Source organism: Puma concolor, chromosome E1 (assembly GCF_028749965.1).
Source record: "Puma concolor isolate L17-30 chromosome E1, mPumCon1.1.hap2, whole genome shotgun sequence".
In the NCBI taxonomy this organism is placed as follows: domain Eukaryota; kingdom Metazoa; phylum Chordata; class Mammalia; order Carnivora; family Felidae; genus Puma; species Puma concolor.
In genome coordinates, this window is record NC_141680.1 from 47,515,484 (window position 1) to 47,543,224 (window position 27,741).

At 38.2% G+C, this 27,741-nt stretch overlaps 1 protein-coding gene across 6 annotated transcripts in view; it reads left to right on the forward strand.

Moving 5' to 3' along the window:
- Nucleotides 1-27,741, forward strand: part of EFCAB3 (EF-hand calcium binding domain 3) — a 235,506-nt gene that overhangs the window by 96,983 nt on the left and 110,782 nt on the right. For 5 of the 6 annotated variants that reach the window (XM_086687643.1, XM_086687646.1, XM_086687641.1 and 2 more), the window contains 4 exons: nucleotides 12,543-12,596; nucleotides 13,095-13,199; nucleotides 24,184-24,237; nucleotides 25,502-25,606. In XM_086687643.1, coding sequence (XP_086543769.1) covers nucleotides 12,543-12,596; nucleotides 13,095-13,199; nucleotides 24,184-24,237; nucleotides 25,502-25,606 — 318 coding nt within the window. The remainder of the gene's footprint in view (nucleotides 1-12,542; nucleotides 12,597-13,094; nucleotides 13,200-24,183; nucleotides 24,238-25,501; nucleotides 25,607-27,741) is intronic. The other variant, XM_086687642.1, reaches the window with a different exon arrangement.

Here is a 27,741-nt window from a genome sequence, read left to right on the forward strand (position 1 = left end):
TGAACTGTGAGATCAAAGTCAGACGCTTAACCAACTGAACCACCCAGGTGCCCCTTGAAACTGTATTTTTGTATCGTTTGGGTAAATATCTAGTAGTGCAATTGCTGGATCACAGGGTAGTTCTAGTTGTAACTTTTTGAGGAACCTCCATACTATTCTCCAGAGTGGCTGCACCAGTTTTCATTCCCACCAAGAGTGCAAGAGGGAAAAACAAAGATTTTAAAAGAGCAAAGAAAGCCTATGCGAGCTACAGAATTCCATCAAAAGACAAATATTAGAATAATCAGTTCCCAGAAGGAAAAAAGGGAAAAGGAGGCAGAGAACAGAGAAATAATAGTTGAGAACCCCCCAAATCTGGGGAACGATTTGGACATCCAAGTCCATCAAGCTAATAATAGATCATCCTATTATCTCAATGCAAAAAGACTTTATCTAAGACACATTATATTGAAACAGTCAAAAATCAATAGTATTAACTAGCTTTTTTGTGATAATCACTTCATAATCTATGCAAATATCAAATTATTATGTTGTAAACCTGAAACTAATATGATGTTATATGTCAATTATATCTCAATTTTAAAAATCATTGATAAAAAGTCCTGAAAAGAGCAGTAAAAAACAAATGTAACCCAGAAAGGAACTCCCACTATATGCTATCTACAGATTTCTCAGCAGAAACTCCAGAGTTTAATCACAGATTCAAAGTGCTGAAAGAGAAAACTTGCCAGCCAAGAATACTTTATTCAGCAAAGTTATCCTTTACGTATGAAGGAGGAATAAAGGCTTTCCCAGACAAACAAAAGCTGAGGGAGTTCACCACTAATAGACCTGTCTGGCCAAGAAATACTGAATGGAGTTATTTAAGCTGAAATGAAAAGACACTATCCAGTCACCTGAAAACATACAAATGTACACAACATACTGGCAAAGGTGAAAAATATGCAGTTAGACTTTTTTAAAAACCTCCAATTCTATAATAGAATGGTGTGTTAATCAGTCAACTATAGCATAAAGGTTAAAAGAAGACTAGTAAAAATAACTATAACTACTATAAATTATTAACAAGTACACATATTAAAAATAGGTCAATTGTAGCATCAGTGATGTGAAACTGAGAAATATAAGGATGGAGCCTTTGTAGGTGATTGAAGTAAGTTGCCATAAGCCTAAAGTGGACTGTTTTATCTATAAGATATTTTATGTAAACCCTATGGTGTCACAACAAAGCTAAAACCTGGATAAAATTTACAAAAGATACAAAGAGGGGAGTCAGAGGATACCACCACCAAACCTTACCAATTCATAAAGGTAGGCAGAAACAGAAGGGAAAAGAAACAATGGAACACAAAACAGCCAGAAAGCGATTAATAAGATGGCATTAGAAGTTCTGACATACCAATAACTACTCTAAATGTGAATGGATTGAATTCACCAGTCAAAAGTGATTGGATGGATAAAAACAAGATCCAACTATATGCTGCCTACAAGAGACTCACTTCAGCTTTAAGGACACACATAGGCTCAAAGTAAAGAGATCGAAAAAGGCATTTAATGTGAGTGAAAACCAAAAGAAACAGGGACAGCTATGATCATATCAGACAAACTAGATTTTAAATCAAAAATGGTAACAAGAGACAAAGAAAGTCATTACATAATAATAAAGGGGTAAAATCATCAAGAAGATACAGCAATCATAAATATACACAAACTCACCATCACAGCATCCAAATATATTAAGCAAATGCTAACAGATCTGAGAGGGGAAATAGATAGCAGTACAATAATAGTAGGGAACTTGAATGTCCTGCTTTCAACAGTGAAATAAGTACATTATCCGGGGCGCCTGGGTGGCTCAGTCAGTTGAGCGGCCGACTTCGGCTCAGGTCAAGATCTCGTGGTGCGTGAGTTCGAGCCCCGCGTCGGGCTCTGTGCTGACAGCTCGGAGCCTGGAGCCTGTTTCGGATTCTGTGTCTCCCTCTCTCTGACCCTCCCCCGTTCATGCTCTGTCTCTCTCTGTCTCAAAAATAAATAAACGTTAAAAAAAACAATTAAAAAAAAAAAAAAGAAAGAAGTACATTATCCAAAGACAATGAACAACTAGAAATCAACAACTTGAGGAAACCTGGAAAATCTACAAATGTGTGGAAACTAAACAACACACTCTTGGCAAGTCAATGGGTTGACGAAATCAAAGGGAAATCAAAGAATGCCTTGAAACAAATGAAAATGGAAATACAACATACAAAACCTATGGGATTCTTTAAAAGTAGTTCTGTTAGAGAAGTTTAGAGTGATAAATGAATATTTCAGGAAATAAGAAAGATCACATATAAGCAACCTAACTTTATACCTAAAGGAACTAGAAAAAAAAAAGAAGAACAGTTAAGCTCAAATTAGTGGAGGGAAGAAATAAGAAAGATCAGAGTGGAAATAAATGAAATAGAGATGAAAAAAAGCAATAAAAAAGATAAGTAAAACTAAGAGCTGATTTTTTAACAAACAAAATTGACAACTCTTAATGAGGTTCAAAAAAGTAGAAGACTCAAAATCAGAAATGAAAGAGGAGAAATTACAACTGACACTATAGATAACAGGAATATATAATTTCCAAAAACATACAACCTATGAAGACTGAATTAAGAAGAAATAGAAAATTGAACAGACTAATAATAAGGAGATTGATTCAGTAATGAAAAACTTCCCAACCTAGAAAACTCCAGGACCAGATGGCTTCACTGGCAAATATTACCAAAAGTTTAAAGAATTCATGCCACTCCTTCTTGGGGTACCTGGGTGGTTCAGTTGGTTAAGTGGCCAACTCTTGATTTCAGCTCAGGTCATGATCTTGTAGTTGTGAGATAGAGCCCTACATCAGGCTCCAGGCTGAGCATGGAGCCTGCTTGAGATTCTCTTTCTCTCTCCCTCTACCCGTCTCCCCTGCTTGCGCTCTCTTTCTTAAAAAAAATGTTAAAGATGATAGAGGAGTCTCAAGTAATGGATAAGTAATATGTATGACAACAAGTAAGCAATACAAAACTAGTCAGTATTATAAAGATAAAATAAATTTCAAGAGTCTGCTGTCTCTTCAAAAAAAAAAAAAAAAGAATGTTAAAGAATTCCACTCCTTCTCAAACTCTGCCAAAAAGGCTGAAGAGAAAGGAACATTTCCAAACTCATTCTACAAGACCAGCATCACCTGCTACAAAAATGAAAACTATATACCAATATCCCTGATGGACACAGATGCAAAATTCTCAACAATGTATTACCATGCCAAATTCAAGAACTCATTAAAAGGATTATACACCATGACCAAGTAGGATTTATCCCTGGAATGCAAATATGGCTCAATATATGCATATCAATACATGTGATACACTAATTAATAGAATGAAAAATAAAATTGTATGATCATCTTAGTAGATACAGAAAAACATTTGACCAAACACAACATCCTTTCATGATAAAAAAACTCAACAGATTGGGTATAAGAAGAAAATACCTCAGCATAAAAAGGGCCATATGCAACAAACCCACAGGAATTATACTCAATGGTAGAAAACCAAAACCTTTTCCTTTAAGATTAGGAACAAGACAAGGGTGTTCCTTCTCAACACTTTTGTTCAACATAATCCCGGAAATACTAGCTAAAGAAATCAGGCATGACAAAGAAATAAAAGGCATCCAAATCAGCGAGGAAGAAGCAAAATTGTCATTAATTGCAAATGATATTGAAATGCAAGTGACATTGAAAATCTCAAAGGCTCAACTAAGAAAAAGTGTTGGATATAATCAATTAATTCAGTTAAGCTGCAGGATATAAAAGCAATAAACAGAAATCAGTTGCACCTCTATATACGAACAATAAAACATCTGGAAAAAAAAAAAAAACTTATCCCAGGAGTGCCTGGCTGGCTCAGTCAGTAGAGCATGTGACTCTTGATCTCACAGTCTTAAGTTCAAGCCCCATATTAGGCATAGAGCTTACTTAAAAAAAAAGTAAAATGAATGTATAAATGAAACCTATCCCATTCACAATAGCATCACAAACAATAAAATACCTAGAAGTGGAAGTGGAAGATTTGTAGAATGAATTCTACAAGACTTTGTTGAAAGAAATCAAAGAAGACATAAACAATTGGAAGGACATCCTGTGCTCATAGATTGAGTTAATGTTAAAATTCCCATGCTACTTGAAGCTGTCTCTAGATTCAATGCAATTCTTGTAAAAATTCCATGGTATTTTTCACAGAAATAGAAAATACAATCCTAAATATTGTATAGAACCACAAAAGATCCTGAATGTCCAAAGCAATCATGAGAAAGAACAAAATCTGAGGCATCTCACTCCCGGATTACAAAGTTTTGTTAACTAAAACAGTATGGTACTGACATAAAAATAGACACATATGCAAATGGAATAGAAGAGAGAGCCCAGAACTAAACCCCCATATTTACAGTCAACTAATATTTGATAAGGGAACCAAGAACATGCAATGAGGAAAGGATTGTCTTTTCAACAAATGATGTTGGGAAAACTGGATAAATACATGCAGAAGACTAAACCTTAACCCCTATCTTACACAACTCACATAAAATATCTTTTTTTTTTTTTTTATTTATATATGAAATTTATTGTCAAATTGGTTTCCATACAACACCCAGTGCTCATCCCAAAAGGTGCCCTCCTCAGTACCCATCACCCACCCTCTCCTCCCTCCCACCCCCCATCAACCCTTAGTTTGTTCTCAGTTCTCAACAGTCTCTTATGCGTTGGCTCTCTCCCACTCTAACCTCTTTTTTTTTTTTTTTTTTTTGTTCCCCTCCCCCATGGGTTTTTCTTAAGTTTCTCAGGATCCACATAAGAGTGAAACCATATGGTATCTGTCTTTCTCTGTATGGCTTATTTCACTTAGCATCACACTCTCCAGTTCCATCCACGTTGCTACAAAAGGCCATATTTCATTTTTTCTCATTGCCACGTAGTACTCCATTGTGTATATAAACCACAATTTCTTTATCCATTCATCAGTTGATGGACATTTAGGCTCTTTCCATAATTTGGCTATTGTTGAGAGTGCTGCTATGAACATTGGGGTACAAGTGCCCCTATGCATCAGTACTCCTGTGTCCCTTGGATAAATTCCTAGCAGTGCTATTGCTGGGTCATAGGGTAGGTCTATTTTTAATTTTCTGAGGAACCTCCACACTGCTTTCCAGAGCGGCTGCACCAATTTGCATTCCCACCAACAGTGCAAGAGGGTTCCCGTTTCTCCACATCCTCTCCAGCATCTATAGTCTCCCGATTTGTTCATTTTGGCCACTCTGACTGGCGTGAGGTGATACCTGAGTGTGGTTTTGATTTGTATTTCCCTGATAAGGAGCGACGCTGAACATCTTTTCATGTGCCTGTTGGCCATCCGGATGTCTTCTTTAGAGAAGTGTCTATTCATGTTTTCTGCCCATTTCTTCACTGGGTTATTTGCTTTTCGGGTGTGGAGTTTGGTGAGCTCTTTATAGATTTTGGAGACTAGCCCTTTGTCCGATATGTCATTTGCAAATATCTTTTCCCATTCCGTTGGTTGCCTTTTAGTTTTGTTGGTTGTTTCCTTTGCTGTGCAGAAGCTTTTTATCTTCATAAGGTCCCAGGAATTCACTTTTGCTTTTAATTCCCTTGCCTTTGGGGATGTGTCGAGTAAGAGATTGCTACGGCTGAGGTCAGAGAGGTCTTTTCCTGCTTTCTCCTCTAAGGTTTTGATGGTTTCCTGTCTCACATTCAGGTCCTTTATCCATTTTGAGTTTATTTTTGTGAATGGTGTGAGAAAGTGGTCTAGTTTCAACCTTCTGCATGTTGCTGTCCAGTTCTCCCAGCACCATTTGTTGAAGAGACTGTCTTTTTTCCATTGGATGTTCTTTCCTGCTTTGTCAAAGATGAGTTGGCCGTACGTTTGTGGGTCTAGTTCCGGGGTTTCTATTCTATTCCATTGGTCTATGTGTCTGTTTTGGTGCCAATACCATGCTGTCTTGATGATGACAGCTTTGTAGTAGAGGCTAAAGTCTGGGATTGTGATGCCTCCTGCTTTGGTCTTCTTCTTCAAAATTACTTTGGCTATTCGGGGCCTTTTGTGGTTCCATATGAATTTTAGGATTGCTTGTTCTAGTTTCGAGAAGAATGCTGGTGCAATTTTGATTGGGATTGCATTGAATGTGTAGATAGCTTTGGGTAGTATTGACATTTTGACAATATTTATTCTTCCAATCCATGAGCAGGGAATGTCTTTCCATATCTTTAAATCTTCTTCAATTACCTTCATAAGCTTTCTATAGTTTTCAGCATACAGATCCTTTACATCTTTGGTTAGATTGATTCCTAGGTATTTTATGCTTCTTGGTGCAATTGTGAATGGGATCAGTTTCTTTATTTGTCTTTCTGTTGCTTCATTGTTAGTGTATAAGAATGCAACTGATTTCTGTACATTGATTTTGTATCCTGCAACTTTGCTGAATTCATGTATCAGTTCTAGCAGACTTTTGGTGGAGTCTATCGGATTTTCCATGTATAATATCATGTCATCTGCAAAGAGCGAAAGCTTGACTTCATCTTTGCCAATTTTGACGCCTTTGATTTCCTTTTGTTGTCTGATTGCTGATGCTAGAACTTCCAGCACTATGTTAAACAACAGTGGTGAGAGTGGGCATCCCTGTCGTGTTCCTGATCTCAGGGAAAAAGCTCTCAGTTTTTCCCCGTTGAGGATGATGTTAGCTGTGGGCTTTTCATAAATGGCTTTTATGATCTTTAAGTATGTTCCTTCTATCCCGACTTTCTCAAGAGTTTTTATTAAGAAAGGGTGCTGGATTTTGTCAAAGGCCTTTTCTGCATCGATTGACAGGATCATATGGTTTTTCTCTTTTTTTTTGTTAATGTGATGTATCACGTTGATTGATTTGCGAATGTTGAACCAGCCCTGCATCCCAGGAATGAATCCCACTTGATCATGGTGAATAATTCTTTTTATATGCCGTTGAATTCGATTTGCTAGTATCTTATTGAGAATTTTTGCATCCATATTCATCAGGGATATTGGCCGGTAGTTCTCTTTTTTTACTGGGTCTCTGTCTGGTTTAGGAATCAAAGTAATACTGGCTTCATAGAATGAGTCTGGAAGTTTTCCTTCCCTTTCTATTTCTTGGAATAGCTTGAGAAGGATAGGTATTATCTCTGCTTTAAACGTCTGGTAGAACTCCCCTGGGAAGCCATCTGGTCCTGGACTCTTATTTGTTGGGAGATTTTTGATAACCGATTCAATTTCTTCACTGGTGATGGGTCTGTTCAAGCTTTCTATTTCCTCCTGATTGAGTTTTGGAAGAGTGTGGGTGTTCAGGAATTTGTCCATTTCTTCTAGGTTGTCCAATTTGTTGGCATATAATTTTTCATAGTATTCCCTGATAATTGTTTGTATCTCTGAGGGATTGGTTGTAATAATTCCATTTTCATTCATGATTTTATCTATTTGGGTCATCTCCCTTTTCTTTTTGAGAAGCCTGGCTAGAGGTTTGTCAATTTTGTTTATTTTTTCAAAAAACCAACTCTTGGTTTCATTGATCTGCTCTACAGTTTTTTTAGATTCTATATTGTTTATTTCTGCTCTGATCTTTATTATTTCTCTTCTTCTGCTGGGTTTAGGCTGCCTTTGCTGTTCTGCTTCTATTTCCTTTAGGTGTGCTGTTAGATTTTGTATTTGGGATTTTTCTTGTTTCTTGAGATAGGCCTGGATTGCAATGTATTTTCCTCTCAGGACTGCCTTCGCTGCGTCCCAAAGCGTTTGGATTGTTGTATTTTCATTTTCGTTTGTTTCCATATATTTTTTAATTTCTTCTCTAATTGCCTGGTTGACCCACTCATTCGTTAGTAGGGTGTTCTTTAACCTCCATGCTTTTGGAGGTTTTCCAGACTTTTTTCTGTGGTTGATTTCAAGCTTCATAGCGTTGTGGTCTGAAAGTATGCATGGTATGATTTCAATTCTTGTAAACTTATGAAGGGCTGTTTTGTGACCCAGTATATGATCTATCTTGGAGAATGTTCCATGTGCACTCGAGAAGAAAGTATATTCTGTTGCTTTGGGATGCAGAGTTCTAAATATATCTGTCAAGTCCATCTGATCCAATGTCTCATTCAGGGCCCTTGTTTCTTTATTGATCGTGTGTCTAGATGATCTATCCATTTCTGTAAGTGGGGTGTTAAAGTCCCCTGCAATTACCACATTCTTATCAATAAGGTTGCTTGTGTTTATGAGTAATTGTTTTATATATTTGGGTGCTCCGGTATTCGGCGCATAGACATTTATAATTGTTAGCTCTTCCTGATGGATAGACCCTGTCACTATTATATAATGTCCTTCTTCATCTCTTGTTACAGCCTTTAATTTAAAGTCTAGTTTGTCTGATATAAGGATGGCTACTCCAGCTTTCTTTTGGCTTCCAGTAGCATGATAAATAGTTCTCCATCCCCTCACTCTCAATCTAAAGGTGTCCTCAGGTCTAAAATGAGTCTCTTGTAGACAGCAAATAGATGGGTCTTGTTTTTTTATCCATTCTGATACCCTATGTCTTTTGGTTGGCGCATTTAGTCCATTTACATTCAGTGTTATTATAGAAAGATATGGGTTTAGAGTCATTGTGATGTCTGTATGTTTTATGCTTGTAGTGATGTCTCTGGTACTTTGTCTCACAGGGTCCCCCTTAGGATCTCTTGTAGGGCTGGTTTAGTGGTGACAAATTCCTTCAGTTTTTGTTTGTTTGGGAAGACCTTTATCTCTCCTTCTATTCTAAATGACAGACTTGCTGGATAAAGGATTCTCGGCTGCATATTTTTTCTGTCTAGCACACTGAAAATCTCGTGCCAATTCTTTCTGGCCTGCCAAGTTTCAAAAGAGAGATCAGTCACGAGTCTTATAGGTCTCCCTTTATATGTGAGGGCACGTTTACCCCTTGCTGCTTTCAGAATTTTCTCTTTATCCTTGTATTTTGCCAGTTTCACTATGATATGTCGTGCAGAAGATCGATTCAAGTTACGTCTGAAGGGAGTTCTCTGTGCCTCTTGGATTTCAATGCCTTTTTCCTTCCCCAGTTCAGGGAAGTTCTCAGCTATTATTTCTTCAAGTACCCCTTCAGCACCTTTCCCTCTCTCTTCCTCCTCTGGGATACCAATGATGCGTATATTATTTCTTTTTAGTGTATCACTTAGTTCTCTAATTTTCCCCTCATATTCCTGGATTTTTTTATCCCTCTTTTTCTCAGCTTCCTCTTTTTCCATAACTTTATCTTCTAGTTCACCTATTCTCTCCTCTGCCTCTTCAATCCGAGCCGTGGTGGTTTCCATTTTGTTATGCATTTCGTTTAAAGCGTTTTTCAGCTCCTCGTGACTGTTCCTTAGTCCCTTGATCTCTGTGGCAAGAGATTCTCTGCTGTCAGCTATACTGTTTTCAAGCCCAGCGATTAATTTGATGACTATTATTCTAAATTCACTTTCTGTTATATTATTTAAATCCTTTTTGATCAGCTCATTAGCTGTTGTTATTTCCTGGAGATTCTTCTGAGGGGAATTCTTCCGCTTGGTCATTTTGGATAGTCCCTGGCGTGGTGAGGACCTGCAGGGCACTTCCCCTGTGCTGTGGTGTATAACTGGAGTTGGTGGGCGGAGCCGCAGTCAGACCTGATGTCTGCTCCCAGCCCACCGCTGGGGCCACAGTCAGACTGGTGCGTGCCTTCTCTTCCCCTCTCCTAGGGGCGGGATTCACTGTGGGGTGGGGTGGTCTGTCTGGGCTACTTGCACACTGCCAGGCTTGTGATGCTGGGGATCTGGCGTCTTAGCTGGGGTGGGTAGGCAAGGTGCACAGGGGCAGGAGGGGCAGGCTTAGCTTGCTTCTCCTTAGGTGATCCACTTCAGGAGGGGCCCTGTGGCAGCAAGAGGGAGTCAGATCCACTGCCGGAGGTTTGGCTCCGCAGAAGGCCAGAGTTGGGTGTTTGCGCGGAGCGAGCAACTTCCCTGGCAGGAACTGGTTCTCTTTGGGATTTTGGCTGGGGGATGGGCGGGGAAGATGGCGCTGGCGAGCGCCTTTGTTCCCCACCAAACTGAGCTCTGTCGTCCGGGGGCTCAGCAGCTCTCCTTCCCTTTGTCCTCCAGCCTTCCCGCTTTCTGAGCAGAGCTGTTAACTTATGACTTCCCAGACGCTAAGTCGCGCTTGCTGTCGGAACACAGTCCGTCAGGCCCCTCCGCTTTTTGCAAGCCAGACTCGGGGGCTCTGCTTGGCCGGCGAGCCGCCCCTCCTCCCCGGCTCCCTCCCGCCAGTCCGTGGAGCGCGCACCGCCTCGCCGCCCTTCCTACCCTCTTCCGTGGGCCTCTCGTCTGCACTTGGCTCCGGCGACTCCGACTCCATTCTGCTAATCCTCTGGCGGTTTTCTGGGTTATTTAGGCAGGTGTAGGTGGAATCTAAGTGATCAGCAGGACGCGCGGTGAGCCCAGCGTCCTCCTACGCCGCCATCTTCCTCCTCTCTCTCACATAAAATATCTTGAAATGGATCAAAGACTTCAACATAAGACCCAATTTGGTAAAATTCCTGGAAGAACACATCGGGAAGGAAGTCCTTGACATTGGTCCTAGCGATGGTATTTTGGCTATGACACCAAAAGCACAAACAACAAAAAAATTTAACAAGTGGAACTACATAAAACTTGTGCACTGCAAAAGAAACAATTAATGAAATGAAAATGTAACCTACAGAATGGAAAAAAAAAAATTTCAAACCATGTATAGGATAAAAAGGTAATATTCAAAAGATATAAGGAATTCACACAACTCAATAGCAAAAGACAATCAAATGTTTTTAAAGGCACAGTATTTAGGAGTGCCTGGGTGGCTCAGTTGGTTAAATGTCCGACTTCAGCTCAGGTCATGATCTCGTGGCTCATGGGTTTGAGCCCCATGTCAGGGTCTGTGCTGACAGCTCACAGCCTGGAGCCTGCTTCAGATTCTGTGTCTTCCTCTCTCTCTATCTGCTTCTCCCCTACTCTCTCTCTCTCTCTCTTTCTCTATGAAAAATAAATAAACATTAAAAAAAATTTAAGGCAGAGTATTTAAATAGACATTTTCCAAAGACATACAGATGGCCAACATGTACATGAAAAGGTGCTCAACATCACTAATCATTAAGGAAGTGCAAATCAAAATCACGATAAGATACCACCTCACACCTGTAAAAATGGCTATCATCAAGAAGACAAGAGATAACAAGTGTTGGTGAGGATGTAGAGAAAAGGGAACACTTGTACACTGTTGATGGAATTGTAAACTGGTTTGGCCACTATGGAGAAAAATATGGAGGCTTCTCAAAAGAATTAAAAATAAAACTACAATACAATATACAATCCCACTTCTGGATATATATTCGAAAAAAGTAAAAACAGGTTATCAAAGAGATTTATGCACTCCCATGTTTATTGCAGCATTATTTATAGCAGCCAAGATATGGAAACAACCTAAGTGCCTATCAATGAGTGAATGAATAAAGAAGATGTGGTGTATTATAGTCAATGGAATACTATTCAGCCATGAGAAAAGAAAAAATCCTACCATTTGCAACAACATGGGTAGACCTTGAGGACATTATGCTACGTGAGATAGGTGAAGCAGAGAAAGGCAAATACTGAATGATATCTCATATATGTGAAATCTAAAAAAAAAAAAAAAAAAAAACGACAGTGGAATGCTGGTTACCGGGGCTGGGTGGTAGGGGGAGTCATGGAAGAATGGAGAGATGTTGTTTAAGGATACATACTTACAACTAGTAGATAAATGAGTCCTAGAGATCTAGTATACAGAACGTGATTATAGAAAATAAAACTGTATTGTAAACATTAAAGTTGCTAAGTAGCCAGATCTTAATTTTACCCATCGCAAAAAGAAATAATTTTTTGATGTGATAGAAGTATTAGCTAATGATACAATGGCAATCATACTACAGTATAAATATATCTAATCAATATGTTGTATACCCTAAACTTCACAATGTTGTATGTGAATTATACTCAGTGTTTAAAAATTAAGAGAAAAATAAATGTAGAAAGAGCCACTTCTGATATAAAATATTCTGTCCTTCCACTTAAATATTAATTTGGGAGTAATGTTCTCTTTGGGGTACTGCTGTTATGGATAAACATTTTTCAATGTTGGAACCAGCATCTATAACAAGTCTAAAGCTAAAGATAGGAAAAAGGTGATAAAACAGTTGTAGAAGGGAAAGGAGGGACACTTTAGAAAAAAAAGAAAGAAAGAAATCTGTTTTAACATGTTAGAGTTCTACCAATAGTAGCTCAGATGCAGAGATGAATAGTTACCTTGAGAATCTTAGTCATCTCTTTGCTTCCTTCTTCTTTGGAATTATAACTAGTAATAACTTGTAAAAATCTACAAATAACTAACTGCTACTGCCTTTCTCTGTTTCCACTTCTTAGTCAACCAAATTTGACCCTTATCTTACAGATAACAATAAGGTGTATAAAAAAAGGTTGATGGATGGAGTGAAGACATACAGAGGTGAGTGAGAAGCATGCCAAGAAAGAGAAAACATCTTCAAGCTTTTGCATTTACTTAAAATCTCTCTTATTTCTCAATGATTAGACTGCTAATTATGTTATTCTATTTTTTTAAATGAGCTGTCATTCTTGGTTGTACACAGTCACATTTGGGAAAATAACCTACACTATTTTGTCACTGTAGCAAATTTCAAATCTTATTTAATGGTAAGAAATTTGTGTATTGGTTGTCTCTTTGCTATAACTCATCAGTCTTGCCTGCTCTTCTCTCTCTTCTGGGTAAACTCATCATACAAGTTGCTATAAGTGTGTTTTCTGGAAAATTGACAGGGAGAATTTTTCTATTCTTAATCCTTAGCTAATTCTTTTGATCACTCTGAGAACTTAATGGTAACACTGCTTTTTACTTCCTATTTGTGTTTCTTGATTTGTATGACCAAGCAGTTCTCCCTCTTTGGCATAAATACAAATTTATTTTGTTATCTCTTTCTTTCCTAAGGAGGAAAGGTTAATGTCAATAAAATAGATGATGCTCTTGAAAATATGGAATTCCCACTTGAAGAGGAAGAAATTGAGAAATTGTGCAATCACCTGCCAGTTGATGGTGAGCATTTCAAGTACACAGTGCCCTGTAAGGAAATTTTTGTTTTTCTGTAGGAAGATCTTTTATTATTATTATTATTATTATTATTATTATTATATGAAATTTATTGTCAAATTAGTTTCCATACAATACCCAGTGCTCATCCCAAAAGATGGCCTCTTCAATGCCCATCACCTACCCTCCCCCTCCCTCCCACCCCCCATCAATCCTTAGTTTGTTCTCAGTTTTTAAGAGTCTCTTATGCTTTGGCTCTCCCCCACTCTAACCTCTTTTTTTTCTTTTTTTCCTTCCCCTCCTCCATGGGTTTCTGTTAAGTTTCTCAGGATCCACATAAGACTGAAACCATATGGTATCTGTCTTTCTCTGTATGGCTTATTTCACTTAGCATCACACTCTCCAGTTCCATCCACGTTGCTACAAAGGGCCATATTTCATTCTTTCTCATTGCCACGTAGTACTCCATTGTGTATATAAACCACAATTTCTTTATCCATTCATCAGTTGATGGACATTTAGGCTCTTTCCATAATTTGGCTATTGTTGAGAGTGCTGCTATAAACATTGGGGTACAAGTGCCCCTATGCATCAGTACTCCTGTATCCCTTGGGTAAATTCCTAGCAGTGTTACTGCTGGGTCATAGGGTAGGTCTATTTTTAATTTTTTGAGGAACCTCCACACTGTTTTCCAGAGTGGCTGCACCAGTTTGCATTCCTACCAACAGTGCAAGAGGGTTCCCGTTTCTCCACATCCTCTCCAGCATCTATAGTCTCCTGATTTGTTCATTTTGGCCACTCTGACTGGCATGAGATGATATCCGAGTGTGGTTTTGATTTGTATTTCCCTGATGCTGAGGGATGTTGAGCATCTTTTCATGTGCCTGTTGGCCATCTAGATGTCTTCTTTAGAGAAGTGTCTATTCATGTTTTCTGCCCATTTCTTCACTGGGTTATTTGTTTTTCGGGTGTGGAGTTTGGTGAGCTCTTTATAGATTTTGGATACTAGCCCTTTGTCCGATATGTTATTTGCAAATATCTTTTCCCATTCCGTTGGTTGCCTTTTAGTTTTGTTGATTGTTTCCTTTGCTGTGCAAAAGATTTTTATCTTCATGAGGTCCCAATAGTTCATTTTTGCTTTTAATTCCCTTGCCTTTGGGGATGTGTCAAGTAAGAAATTGCTGCGGCTGAGCTCAGAGAGGTCTTTTCCTGCTTTCTCCTCTAGTGTTTTGATGGTTTCCTGTCTCACATTCAAGTCCTTTATGCATTTTGAGTTACTTTTTGTGAATGGTGTAAGAAAGTGGTCTAATTTCATTCTTATGCATGTTTCTGTCCAGTTCTCCCAGCACCATTTGTTAAAGAGACTCTTTTTTCCATTGGATATTCTTTCCTGCTTTGTCAAAGATTAGTTGGCCATCCTTTTGTGGGTCTAGTTCTGGTGTTTCTATTCTATTCCATTGGTCTATGTGTCTGTTTTTGTGCCAATACCATGCTGTCTTGATGATTACAGCTTTGTAGTAGAGGCTAAAGTCTGGGATTGTGATGCCTCCTGCTTTGGTCTTCTTCTTTAAAATTACTTTGGCTATTCAGGGCCTTTTGTGGTTCCATATGAATTTTAGGATTGCTTGTTCTAGCTTCGAGAAGAATGCTGGTGCAATTTTGATTGGGATTGCATTGAATGTGTAGATAGCTTTGGGTAGTATTGACATTTTGACAATATTTATTCTCCCAACCCATGAGCACGGAATGTTTTTCCATTTCTTTATATCTTCTTCAATTTCCTTCATAAGCTTTCTATAGTTTTCAGCATACAGATCTTTTACATCTTTGGTTAGATTTATTCCTAGGTATTTTATGCTTCTTGGTGCAATTGTGAATGGGATCAGTTTCTTTACTTGTCTTTCTGTTGCTTCATTGTTAGTGTATAAGAATGCAACTGATTTCTGTACATTGATTTTGTATCCTGCAACTTTGCTGAATTCATGGATCAGTTCTAGCAGACTTTTGGTGGAGTCTATCAGATTTTCCACGTATAATATCATGTCATCTGCAAAAAGTGAAAGTTGACTTCATCTTTGCCAATTTTGATGCCTTTGATTTCCTTTTGTTGTCTGATTGCTGATGCCAGAACTTCCAACACTATGTTAAACAACAGCGGTGACAGTGGACATCCTGTCGTGTTCCTGATATCAGGGGGAAAGCTCTCAGTTTTTCCTCATTGAGGATGATACTAGCTGTGGGCTTTTCATAAATGGCTTTTATGATGTTTAAGTATGTTCCTTCTACCCTGACTTTCTCGAGGGTTTTTATTAGGAAAGGATGCTGAATTTTGTCAAATGCTTTTTCTGCGATTGACAGGATCATATGGTTCTTATCTTTTCTTTTATTAATGTGATGTATCACGTTGATTGATTTGCGAATGTTGAACCAGCCCTGCATCCCAGGAATGAATCCCACTTGATCATGGTGAATAATTCTTTTTAGAAGCTGTTGAATTCGATTTGCTAGTATCTTATTGAGAATTTTTGCATCCATATTCATCAGGGATATTGGCCTGTAGTTCTCTTTTTTTTACTGGGTCTCTGTCTGGTTTAGGAATCAAAGTAATACTGGCTTCATAGAATGAGTCTCATAGAATGAGGGAAGGAAGTTTTCCTTCCCTTTCCATTTTTTGGAATAGCTTGAGAAGGATAGGTATTATCTCTGCTTTAAATGTCTGGTAGATTTCCCAGGGAAGCCATCTGGTCCTGGACTCTTATTCGTTGGGAGATTTTTGATAACCGATTCAATGTCTTCACTGGTTATGGGGTCTGTTCAAACTTTCTGTTTCCTCCTGTTTGAATTTTAGAAGTGTGTGCATGTTTAGGAATTTGTCCATTTCTTCCAGGTTGTCCAGTTTGTTGGCATATAATTTTTCATAGTATTCCCTGATAATTGCTTGTATTTCTGAGCGATTGGTTGTAATAATTCCATTTTCATTCATGATTTTATCTATTTGGGTCTTTTCCCTTTTCTTTTTGAGAAGCCTGGCTAGAGGTTTGTCAATTTTGTTTATTTTTTCAAAAAACCAACTCTTGGTTTCGTTGATCTGCTCTACAGTCTTTTTAGATTCTATATTGTTTATTTCTGCTCTGATCTTTATTATTTCTCTTCTGCTGCTGGGTTTGGGGTGTCTTTGCTGCTCTGCTTCTACTTCCTTTAGGTGTGCTGTTAGATTTTGTATTTAGGATTTTTCTTGTTTCTTGAGATAGGCCTGGATTGCAATGTATTTTCCTCTCAGGATTGCCTTCACTGCATCCCAAAGCGTTTGGATTGTTGTATTTTCATTTTCGTTTGTTTCCATATATTTTTTAATTTCTTCTCTAATTGCCTGGTTGACCCATTCATTCTTTAGTAGTGTGTTCTTTAACCTCCATGCTTTTGGAGGTTTTCCAGACTTTTTCCTGGGGTTGATTTCAAGCTTCATAGCATTGTGGTCTGAAAGTATGCATGGTATGATTTCAATTCTTGTAAACTTATGAAGGGCTGTTTTGTGACCCAGTGTGTGATCTATCTTGGAGAATGTTCCATGTGCACTCGAGAAGAAAGTATATTCTGTTGCTTTGGGATGCAGAGTTCTAAATATATCTGTCAAGTCCATCTGATCCAATGTGTCATTCGGGACCCTTGTTTCTTTATTGACCGTATGTCTAGATCATCTATACATTGCTGTGAGTGGGGTGTTAAAGTCTGCTGCAATTACCACATTCTTATCAATAAGGTTGCTTATGTTTGTGAGTGATTTTTTTATATATTTGGGGGCTCCCGTATTCGGCACATAGACACTTATAATTGTTAGTTCTTCTTGATGGATAGACCCTGTAATTATTATATCATGCCCTTCTTCATCTCTTGTTACAGGCTTTAATTTAAAGTCTAGTTTGTCTGATATAAGTATGGCTACTCCAGCTTTCTTTTGACTTCCAGTAGCATGATAAATAGTTCTCCATCCCCTCACTCTCAATCTGAAGGTGTCCTCAGGTCTAAAATGAGTCTCTTGTAGACAGCAAATAGATGGGTCTTGCTTTTTTATCCATTCTGATACCCTATGTCTTTTGGTTGGCACATTTAGTCCATTTACATTCAGTATTATTATAGAAAGATACGGGTTTAGAGTCATTGTGATGTCCATAGGTTTTATGCTGGTAGCGATGTCTCTGGTATTTGTCTCACAGGATCCCCCTTAGGATCTCTTGTAGGGCTGGTTTAGTGGTGACGAATTCCTTCAGTTTTTGTTTGCTTGGGAAGACCTTTATCTCTCCTTCTATTCTAAATGACAGACTTGCTGGATAAAGGATTCTTGGCTGCATATTTTTTCTGTTCATCACATTGAAGATCTCCTGCCATTCCTTTCTGGCCTGCCAAGTTTCAGTAGAGAGATCGGTCACGAGTCTTATAGGTCTCCCTTTATATGTTAGAGCACGTTTATCCCTAGCTGCTTTCAGAATTTTCTCTTTATCCTTGTATTTTGCCAGTTTCACTATGATATGTCATGCAGAAGATTGATTCAAGTTACATCTGAAGGGAGTTCCCTGTGCCTCTTGGATTTCTATGCCTTTTTCCTTCCCCAGATCAGGGAAGTTCTCAGCTATGATTTCTTCAAGTACCCCTTCAGCACCTTTCCCTCTCTCTTCCTCCTCTGGAATACCAATTATGCGTAGATTATTTCTCTTTAGTGCATCACTTAGTTCTCTAATTTCCCCTCATACTCCTGGATTTTTTAATCTCTCTTTTTCTCAGCTTCTTCTTTTTCCATTATTTTATCTTCTAGTTCACCTATTCTCTCCTCTGCCTCTTCACGCTGTGGTTGTCTCCATTTTATTTTGCAGCTCGTTTATAGCATTTTTTAGCTCCTCCTGGCTGTTCCTTAATCCCTTGATCTCCGTAGCAAGAGATTCTCTGCTGTCAGCTATACTGTTTTCAAGCCCAGCGATTAATTTTATGACTATTATCCTATATTCACTTTCTGTTACATTGTTTAAATCCTTTTTGATCAGTTCGTCAGCTATTGTTATTTCCTTGAGATTCTTTTGAGGGGAATTCTTCCATTTCTTCATTTTGGATAGTCCTTGGAGTGGTGTGGGACTGTGGGGCACTTCCCCTGTGCTGTCTTGAATAACTTGCGTTGGTTGGCGGGGCCGCAGTCAGACCTGATGTCTGCCCTCAGCCCACCGCTGGGGCCACAGTCAGACTGGTGTGTGCCTTCTCTTCCCCTCTCCTAGGCGCAGGATCCACTGTGGGGTGGTGTGGCCTGTCTGGGCTACTTGCACACTGCCAAGCTTGTGGTGCTGGGGATCTGGCGTATTAGCTGGCGTGGATTGGCAAGGTGCTCAGGGGCAGGAGGGGCAGGCTCAGCTTGCTTTTCCTTGGGAGATCTGCTTTGGGAGGGGCCCTGTGGCAGCGGGAGGGAGTCAGACCCGCTGGAGGGACGGATCCACAGAAGCTCAGCGTTGGGTGTTTGCGTGGTGCAAGCAAGTTCCCTGGCAGGAACTGGTTCCCTTTGGGATTTTGGCTGGGGGGTGGGCAAGGGAGATGGCACTGGCGAGCGCCTTTGTTCCCCGCCAAGCTGAGCTCTGTCGTCTGGGGCTCAGCAACTCTCCCTCCCGTTGTCCTCCAGCCCTCCCGCTCTCTGAGCAGAGCTGTTAACTTATAACCTTCCAGATGTTAAGTCCCGCTTGCTGTCAGAACACACTCCGTCCAGCCACTCCGCTTTTGCAAGCCAGACTTGGGGGCTCTGCTTGGCCGGCGGACCACCCCTCTGCCCGAGCTCCCTCCCGCCAGTCCGTGTAGCACACACCACCTCTCCGCCCTTCCTACCCTCTTCCGTGGACCTCTCATCTACGCTTGGCTCTGGAGAATCTGTTCTGCTAGTCTTCTGGCGATTTTCTGGGTTATTTAGGCAGGTGTGGGTGGAATCTAAGTGATCCGCAGGATGCGGTGAGCTCAGCGTCCTCCTACGCCGCCATCTTCCCACACCGAGCTCTGTAGGAAGATCTTAAACATACTTACTAATTTCATGGAAAAAGCCAGAAGTTTATAGATACCCAACCCTAAAGAATGGAGATATATTGTCTCAATATTAATCTTAAATAAAATATCAATAATTGCTTATATTGCTGCTTGAAGAGTTCCTATGCCAGAGAATACCAAAATGAGATGAAAATCAGTGTTGGGATCAAGTAAACAAGTTAAAAAATTAAGCTAAACAGGGGCACCTGGGTGGCTCAGTCAGTTAAGCATCTGGCTTAACTGATTTTGGCTCAGGTCATGATCTTGAAGTTTGTGAGATCGAGCCCCATGTTAGGCTCTATGCTGACATTGCAGGGCCTGCTTGGGATTCTCTCTCTTCTTGTCTCCCTGCCCCTCCCCCAACCAAATGAATACATAAACATGTTAAAAAATACAAGTGAAAAAAAATAAAGCAAACAAAAAAGTATTTTTGAGGGGTAGGGAGAGAAAATTATAAAGGAATTCAGAAAGCAACAAAAAGAAATGGGGAAGGGTGCTGGAAACTGTTAAATGTTATTTGTGCTATTGTAAAATATATACAGCATATATCTAACAATCACATTAAAATTAATTCACAGGTATCAAACTTTAAATTACACAGAAATTACCTGCCCCCTCAAGACTATGATCAAATATGTTTTAGGTGGAGGCTATGAATCTTAATTTTATTTTTTAAATGCTTATTTATTTATTTTGGAGAGAGAGAGAGAGGCAGGGCAGGGCGCGAGCAGGGGACGGGTAGAGAGAGGAGACACAGAACCCGAAGCAGGCTCCAGGCTCCGAGCTGCCAGCACAGAGCCCGATGTGGGGCTCAAACCCAGGAACTGTGAGATCATGACCTGAGCTGAAGTCGGAAGCTTAACCAACTGAGCCACCCAGGAGCCCCTATGAATCTTAATTTTAAATAAGCAACCCCCACTATAGTTAATTTTTTTTTTAATTTTTTTTTTTAACATTTATTTATTTTTGAGACAGAGAGAGAGACAGAGCATGAACGGGGGAGGGTCAGAGAGAGAGAGACACAGAATCTGAAACAGGCTCCAGGCTCTGAGCTGTCAGCACAGAGTCCGACGCGGGGCTAGAACCCACGGACCGTGAGATCATGACCTGAGCCGAAGTCGGCCACCCAACCGACTGAGCCATCCAGGCGCCCCCCCACTATAGTTAATTTGTTGAAATAGCTAACCTTATGATATAGAGAAAAATGTAATTAGTATATTTATCTAAGATTAGCACTTTTTGGCATAGTTTTCAGCAATAGCATTTGATCAAAGCACTCTATTTAAGTCTTAGTTTCTTGAGCATCTTAACATCTTTAGTATCTTGAAATGATTCTGTGGATTAATTAATAGTTTGATAAGCATCCTAGAAGTGTTGGTTTACGAGTTTATCTAATATGATCTGATCATGCTTGAAATCAAGCGTTGTCAAAATGCTTGTCAAAAAAGTAGTCTCCTATTTCTTGTCTGAAACTATTTCTTTTTCACATGTGTAACACATGAGCCAGACAAGATTATAAAACTCCTGTTGGAATTGGAATATGGCCCCACCTTAAATTATCTGGAGGGCAGTCTAGCTAAAAACCTCAAAATAAATATTATTGCCTCTGCTCTGTAAAACAGGTTATCAAGAACTGACTTTTAAAAGTATAACCAAAGAAACAAAGATACCCAAATAAATCTAAGGAACAAAGAGATAGAGCACTTTAAATAAATTTCTGTTTTAATTCAATGCTCTATTGGTCATTCTGAAATTGTTCATAACCCAGTGGTTGCTCTGACGTTGGTAATTGCTGCAACAGAAGCAGAGACTTCATGTTGTTTGCTTTGTATTTCTAGCACTGAAAATAGAGCCTGGCATATATGTAGGCATCCAGCAAATACTTTTTGGTGAGTTAAAAAATGAAAAAATCAGCCTGCATCAAGGTGCTGCCTGAGATCTTACATTTTGGGGCACTGACAAGTCTTGGCACACCCTCAACTCCTGGTAGCCCCTGAAAACAAAGACAGCTTAGATAAACACATGGGTTTGAGAAACAACCAGGAGTTCTCATTAAGCTGAACAAATAAGGTTTACCTCCTACAAAAGACCACTCTATCGAGATGATGATTGATAAATGGATAAAGAAAATGTGCTATATATATATATACAATGGAATATTATTCAGCCATAAAAAGAAGAATGAAATCTTGCCATTTGAAACATGGATGGAGCTAGAGAGTATAATGCTAAGAGAAATAGGTCAGAGCAAAACAAATAGCATACAATTTCACTCATATGGAATTTGAGAAACCAAACAAACAAGCAAAGAGAAAAAATAAGAGAGAAGCAAAGCAAGAAATAGACTCTTAATTATAGAGAACAAACTGATGGTTACCAGAGGGGAGGGAAGTAAGGGAAGATCAAGGTGTATACTTGTGATGAGCACAGGGTGATATATAGAAATGCTGAATCACTATATTGTACACCTGAAACTAATACAACACTGTTAACTAACTATAATTAAAAACTTAAAATTAAAAAAAAATTAAAAAGACTAAAAGAGGTGGCTCTTTTATGTAATGTACAGAAACCAGCAGAGTCAAGGAAATTGAAGAAGCAAAGGAATATGTTCCAAACAAAAGGACAAGATAAAAGTCCAGAAACAGACCTCAATGAAATGGAGTTAAGTGATTTACCTGATAAGGAGTTCAAAATAATGATCATAAAGATGCTTATTGAGGTCAAGAGAACAATGCACGAACAAAGTGAGAATTTCAACAAAGAGACAGAAAACATAAGAAAGTACCAAAGAGAAATCAGAAAGCTGAAGAATAAAATAACTCAGCTGAAAAATTCAGTAGAGGGGTTCAACAGTAGACTCAATCAAGTGGAAGAAACAACCAGCAAACTCAAAATACAGGGCAGTGGAATTTACCCAAATAGAAGAGCTAAAAGTAAAAGAATGAAAAAGAGTGAAAATAGCTTAAGGGATTTATGGAACACCAGGAAGTGGACCAATGTTCACATTATAGGACTCCCAGAAGGAGAAGAGAGAGAGAACAGGACAGAAAGCCTATTCAAGGAAATAATGCCTGGAAACTTCCCCAACCTGAGAAAAGAAGCAGACATGAGGATTCAGGAAACTCAGGTAGCCCCAAATAAGATAAATCAAAGCTAGCCACACTAAGATGCATTACAATTGTTAAAATCAAGGGGTAAATCTTAAATATGGAAAGAAGAAAACAACTTGTTATATACAAGGAAAACCCCATAAGACTATCAGCAGATTTTTCAGGAGAAACTTGGTAGGCCAGAGAGGAGTGACATTATATATTCAAAGTGAGAGAAGAAAAAAACTTGCCAACCAAGGATGCTCTACTTGGCAAAGTTGTCTTTCAGAACTGAAAGAGAAATAGTTCTCCAGACAAGCGGAAGCTGAAGGAGTCCATCACTAGAGCAGCCTTGCAAGAAATGTTAAAGAAACTTCTTCAAACTGACACAAGAGGGTGCTTAACTAGTAACAGGAAAACATATGAAAATGTAAATCTCACTGCTAAAGGTAAATGTACAGTTAATTTCAGAATATTCTAATGTAATAGTAGGGGGTATATCACTTACTAATCTAGTATGAACATTAAAAGACAAAAGTATTAAAAATAATTATAACTACATTTTTAGTTAACAATTTGTTAATGGATACACAAGGTAAAGGATGTAAGTTGTGATAACAAAAACATAAAAGGAGAGGAGAATAGAAATTTATACCTTTGGTATGCATTCTTAGTTAAGTTCTTATAAGCTTAAAATAGACTATTATGAATATGTTTTATGTAAGCCTCCTGGTAACCACAAAGCAAAAACCTACAGTCAGTACACAAAAGAGAAAGAGAAAGGAATCTAAGCATAATACTCCTGAAAATAATCAAAGTATAAAGGAAGAAATCAAGAGAAGAAAGTATCAAAGGAATTATGAAACAGCCAGAAAATGATTATTAACAAAACGGCAATAGGGCACCAACTCCCAGCTCTAAGATGAGTAAGGACAGAGGACCTAATGAAAAATAAGGTTGATAGCACTGTATTATATAATTGAAATTTGCTAAGAGAATAGAATTTAAATATCCTCACACACACAAGAAGACAAATATAATCGGTGATAGATGTGTTAGTTTAGATGGGGGATTCCTCTCATGTATACATATATCAAATCACCAGGATGTACACCTTAAATATATTACAATTTTATTTGTTAATTATACCTCAATAAAGCAGATACAAAAAAACAAAAAATGGAAGGAATTTCTCTTCTTCCATTCTGATGAGTGAGGAACACAAAAAGAAAAAGGAGTAGAATAGATGTCTCTATCTTATTTAGATTTTTTTCTTTTTTCAACCTTTTGCTTTACAGTATGAAAATAAAATATCTAATTAGAAAAAAAATTTTAGGCCACTGCTAAATCCCTATACTTTACTCTGCAGTTTAAGAATTTTATGTAATGGGAACCTGAATTAGTCTGCTCAGGCTCCCATAACAGAATACCATAGTCTGTGTGACTTACACAGCAGAAATGTATTCTCTCACAGTTCTGGATGCAGGGAAATCCAAGATCAAGGTACTAGCTGATTCAGTTTCTGATGGGGATTGTCTTCCATGCTTGCAGAGGCTGTCTTCTCACTGTGTCTTCACATGGCAGGGAGATAGGAAAGAGGGAGAGAGACAGGAAGAGATACAGGGGGAGAAATGGAGAGACGGAAAGAGAAACAGTTATCTTCCTCTTCCTATAAGGCCACAGTCCTATCAGAGTTGGGCCTCACCCTTATGACCTCATAACCTTAATTACCTCCTAAATACCTTATCTCCAATCAGTCAAATCAGAGGTTAGGGCTTCAAACTAGGAATTTGAGGGGACACACTTCAGTCCATAGTGGAACTATACCTAATTTTTGTCTTGTCTTGTAGATGAGAGGAGGGTTAAACTGGATAAACTTCTGGATGAAGTACATGAACTTCTAGGTGAGTGAGAAGAAATAATGATAAAGCATAATAAAAATAATCTCTTGGGGCACCTGGCTGGCTTAGTCTGTAGAGGATCTAACTCTTGATCTCAGGGTTGTGAGTTCAAGCCTCACACTGGAGGTGGAGCCCACTTCAAAAAAAATTTCTTAATATTTAACAAAAGAAGTTATTTTTTTCCTATATTAAAATAATTCTTTTTTATTCAGAAGTCCATTGCCTTAACCACTTGGCCACCTCATCCCAATTATTTTTTTATTTAAATTTTGGTCAACATACAGTGCAATATTGGTTTCAAGGGTAGAATTCAGTGATTCATCATTTTCATACAACACCCAGTGCTCATTACAAGTGCCCTCCTTAATACCCATCACCCATCTAGCCCATCTCCCATCCACCTCCCTCCATCAACCCTCAGTTTGTTCTCTTTTTTTTAAGTTTCTTGTAGTTTGCTGTCTTCTCTTCTTTTCCTCCCTTCCCATATGTTCATCTGTCTTGTTTCTTAAATTCCATATATGAGTGAAATTATATGTCATTTGTCTTTCTCTGACTAACTTATTTCGCTTAGCATGATACATTCTAGCTCCATCCATGTCATTGCAAATGGCACAATATCATTCTTTTTGATGGCTGAGTAATATTCCATTGTGCATATATAACAAATCTTTATCCATTTTAAAGTATTTTCTGTTATCCTATCCATGACATAATAATTCTGTCATTTTATCTCTTTTAATTGGTAATGTATACATAATTAAAGAAAAACTTTAGAAACCAAATGTTATTAGTATAATCAGTTGCTATCTACATCTTATGCAAAAGGCCACAGTATAACTTTGAAGTAACAACCCCTATGTTCTTTGGAGTGTCAATAGTATAATTTTATTTTCTACTGTGCTAGTGACAAAATTCGAAGGCAGATTGCACATACCAGTAATATGACCAGATGAACAAGCTCATAATTCAGGCAAAAATAAAACAATATAGCAAATGGTGCATGCTGACAAAATTATTTACACCAGTAAATTTAGTGGGCTGTTAAAATACCAACTTTCTGCATGTTGTATTAATTCCTTGTTCCTAACATTTTACAAAAAGAAGTTCTATTTCTGAATCTCCCTTCTAATTTTATGTAATTAGACAACACTTAATGTTTCCATTACTTTTTACCCTATATTTGAGGGTGATGCTACACAAAAATAGTTGATATGATGATGATTTAAAGCTTGAAATTTGACCCTCTACCATTATTTTCTTTTTTAAGGGGAAGAAATTCACTATGAAGACCTGGAAAATATTCTGAAAAACATTGGGTTAAGACTCAGACTGAGGGAGAACTCTGTGTTGATGAAAACTTTGCCACTTGATGGTGAGTGTTTAATTTACCAATGAGGTATTCATCCACCCCCTAAAAGTTTATTGGTTGCCATAAGGTATGAGACATAATACTACAAAGGGTTACAAAGATGAATGAGGCATAGCCCAGGTCCTAAAAAGCCCATCAGTTAGAGATGGACAGCACATACAAAACAGAAAGAAATGCTATACACTGTGATGCGTGCTATAATATTAATAAATATCTATTCTGCTATGAAACTGCAAAGGAGATATTGACCAACTATTCCTGGAGTGTCTAAGACCTCACAGAGTGGTTATTACTTTAAATAGGCCTGAAAGGTTTGATGGTAGGGGGTATGAAGAACCAAAAGTAAAAGCATGGAAAAAGTCAAAGAGGGATACCTAACCATGGCAAGTTTCGGAACCATGCACAGTTTCATGCTGAGTACACATTCACATTATGTGGACAAGTACTTTATGAGTTTGACTCAAACTAATCAATAATTCTTATATAATCTATCTGTGGAACAGGATAATAACAATGCGTATCTATGATGATGGTGGTGAAGATAACCAAATAGTGGCTGTGAAAATATGAAAAAATTAATGTTTAAAAGCTAAAGATATTAATTATTAGATTTTCTATTTCAGAACTCCAGTTATGTTTATTAAATGATTTCTATATTTAAAGCATTTTTCTGGATTCAGGAGCTATGAAGGTATGTGCCAGAAGCTCACTGCTCAAAATAACACAGAGTCTTTGCACTTAAAATGTTCATAATCTAGTTGACTAGATAAGACAGAGATACATATTTTGACCTTCTGGCTAAACATGGCAATCTTTTTTTAATATTTGCATTTATCTTTACCACTTTCTAAAATACCAAAAAGATGTAAAAGAAATAAAAATTTTCTTTTAATTTTAAAACAAATTAAATATTTCCACAAAGACTAAGAGAAGAGAATATTATAGCAGATAAGAGATGTCAGTTAAATTTTGAAAAAAAAATTGCATGAAAGACCATAAAAGGTGAAAACTGAGCCTGAAAGGAGAAGCAAACAAGAAGGCGTCCACTTCAGGGGCACCTGGTTGGCTCAGTCAATAGACCACGCAACTCTTAATCTCAGGAATGTGAGTTCAAGCCCCATGTGGGGTATAGATACTACTTAAAAATAAAATATTAAAAAAATAGGGCTACTTCATGTCACAAAACTGTAAACAGCTCAGGAAATAGAGGCACCAGTTACCTCTAAAGTCAGGAGTATGAGATATGGCTGAAAGTCTTTAAAAAGATCAATGCAATCGACAGATCCCCTTCCTCACTCCACAGCTAAGCAAGTATTTCTTATCCATGCAGCATAGAGATTTACTCTCTGGAGAGGTTAAACTGGGGAGATTCTCAGACATCAGACCCAGCCAAGGTTGGGAGTGAATTTTCTACTGAAACAAGGAAATTACATGAAAGTCAACGTGTAGCATGGTGAGATTCCCCCATCATCTTCTCCCATTGGCCTGCCTAGATGCTGGCAGTGAATTCTAATATCCTTTATTCATATACTTAGATCTTCAGCTTGCAATGAAAAGATAGATAATAACATGTGTACTACTAAAACAAAAACACCTCACCCTTAAACAGAAACAACCAAGAATCATATGACTTGTAAGAAAGGTTTGTTACATGAAGGACAGAAATAAGAGCTAGCAGAAAGGAAGGAACTTGGAGGAAGTACAGTAATCCCCCTTTATGCATGGGGATATGTTCCAAAGCCCCCAGGGGATGTCTGAAACCATGGATAGTACCAGACTATATATGTTTTTTTCCTATGCAAACATACCTATGATAAAGTTTAATTTATAAATTAGGCATAGTAAGAGATTAACACTAATAACTAAAAATCAAATAGAACAATTATAAAAATACACCATAATAAACATTACATGAATGTGCTCTGTCTGTGTCTCTCTCAATATCTTATTGTACTGTGTTCACTCTTCTTCTTGTGATGATGTGAGATGATAAAATGCGTACATGATTAGATGAAGTGAAATGAATTATGGAGGCATTGTGATTAGCATTAGGCTACTATTGACCTTTGGATAATACATCAGAAGGAAGGTCATCTGCTTCCAGACCACAGTTGACACAAGTAACTGAAACCAGGGAA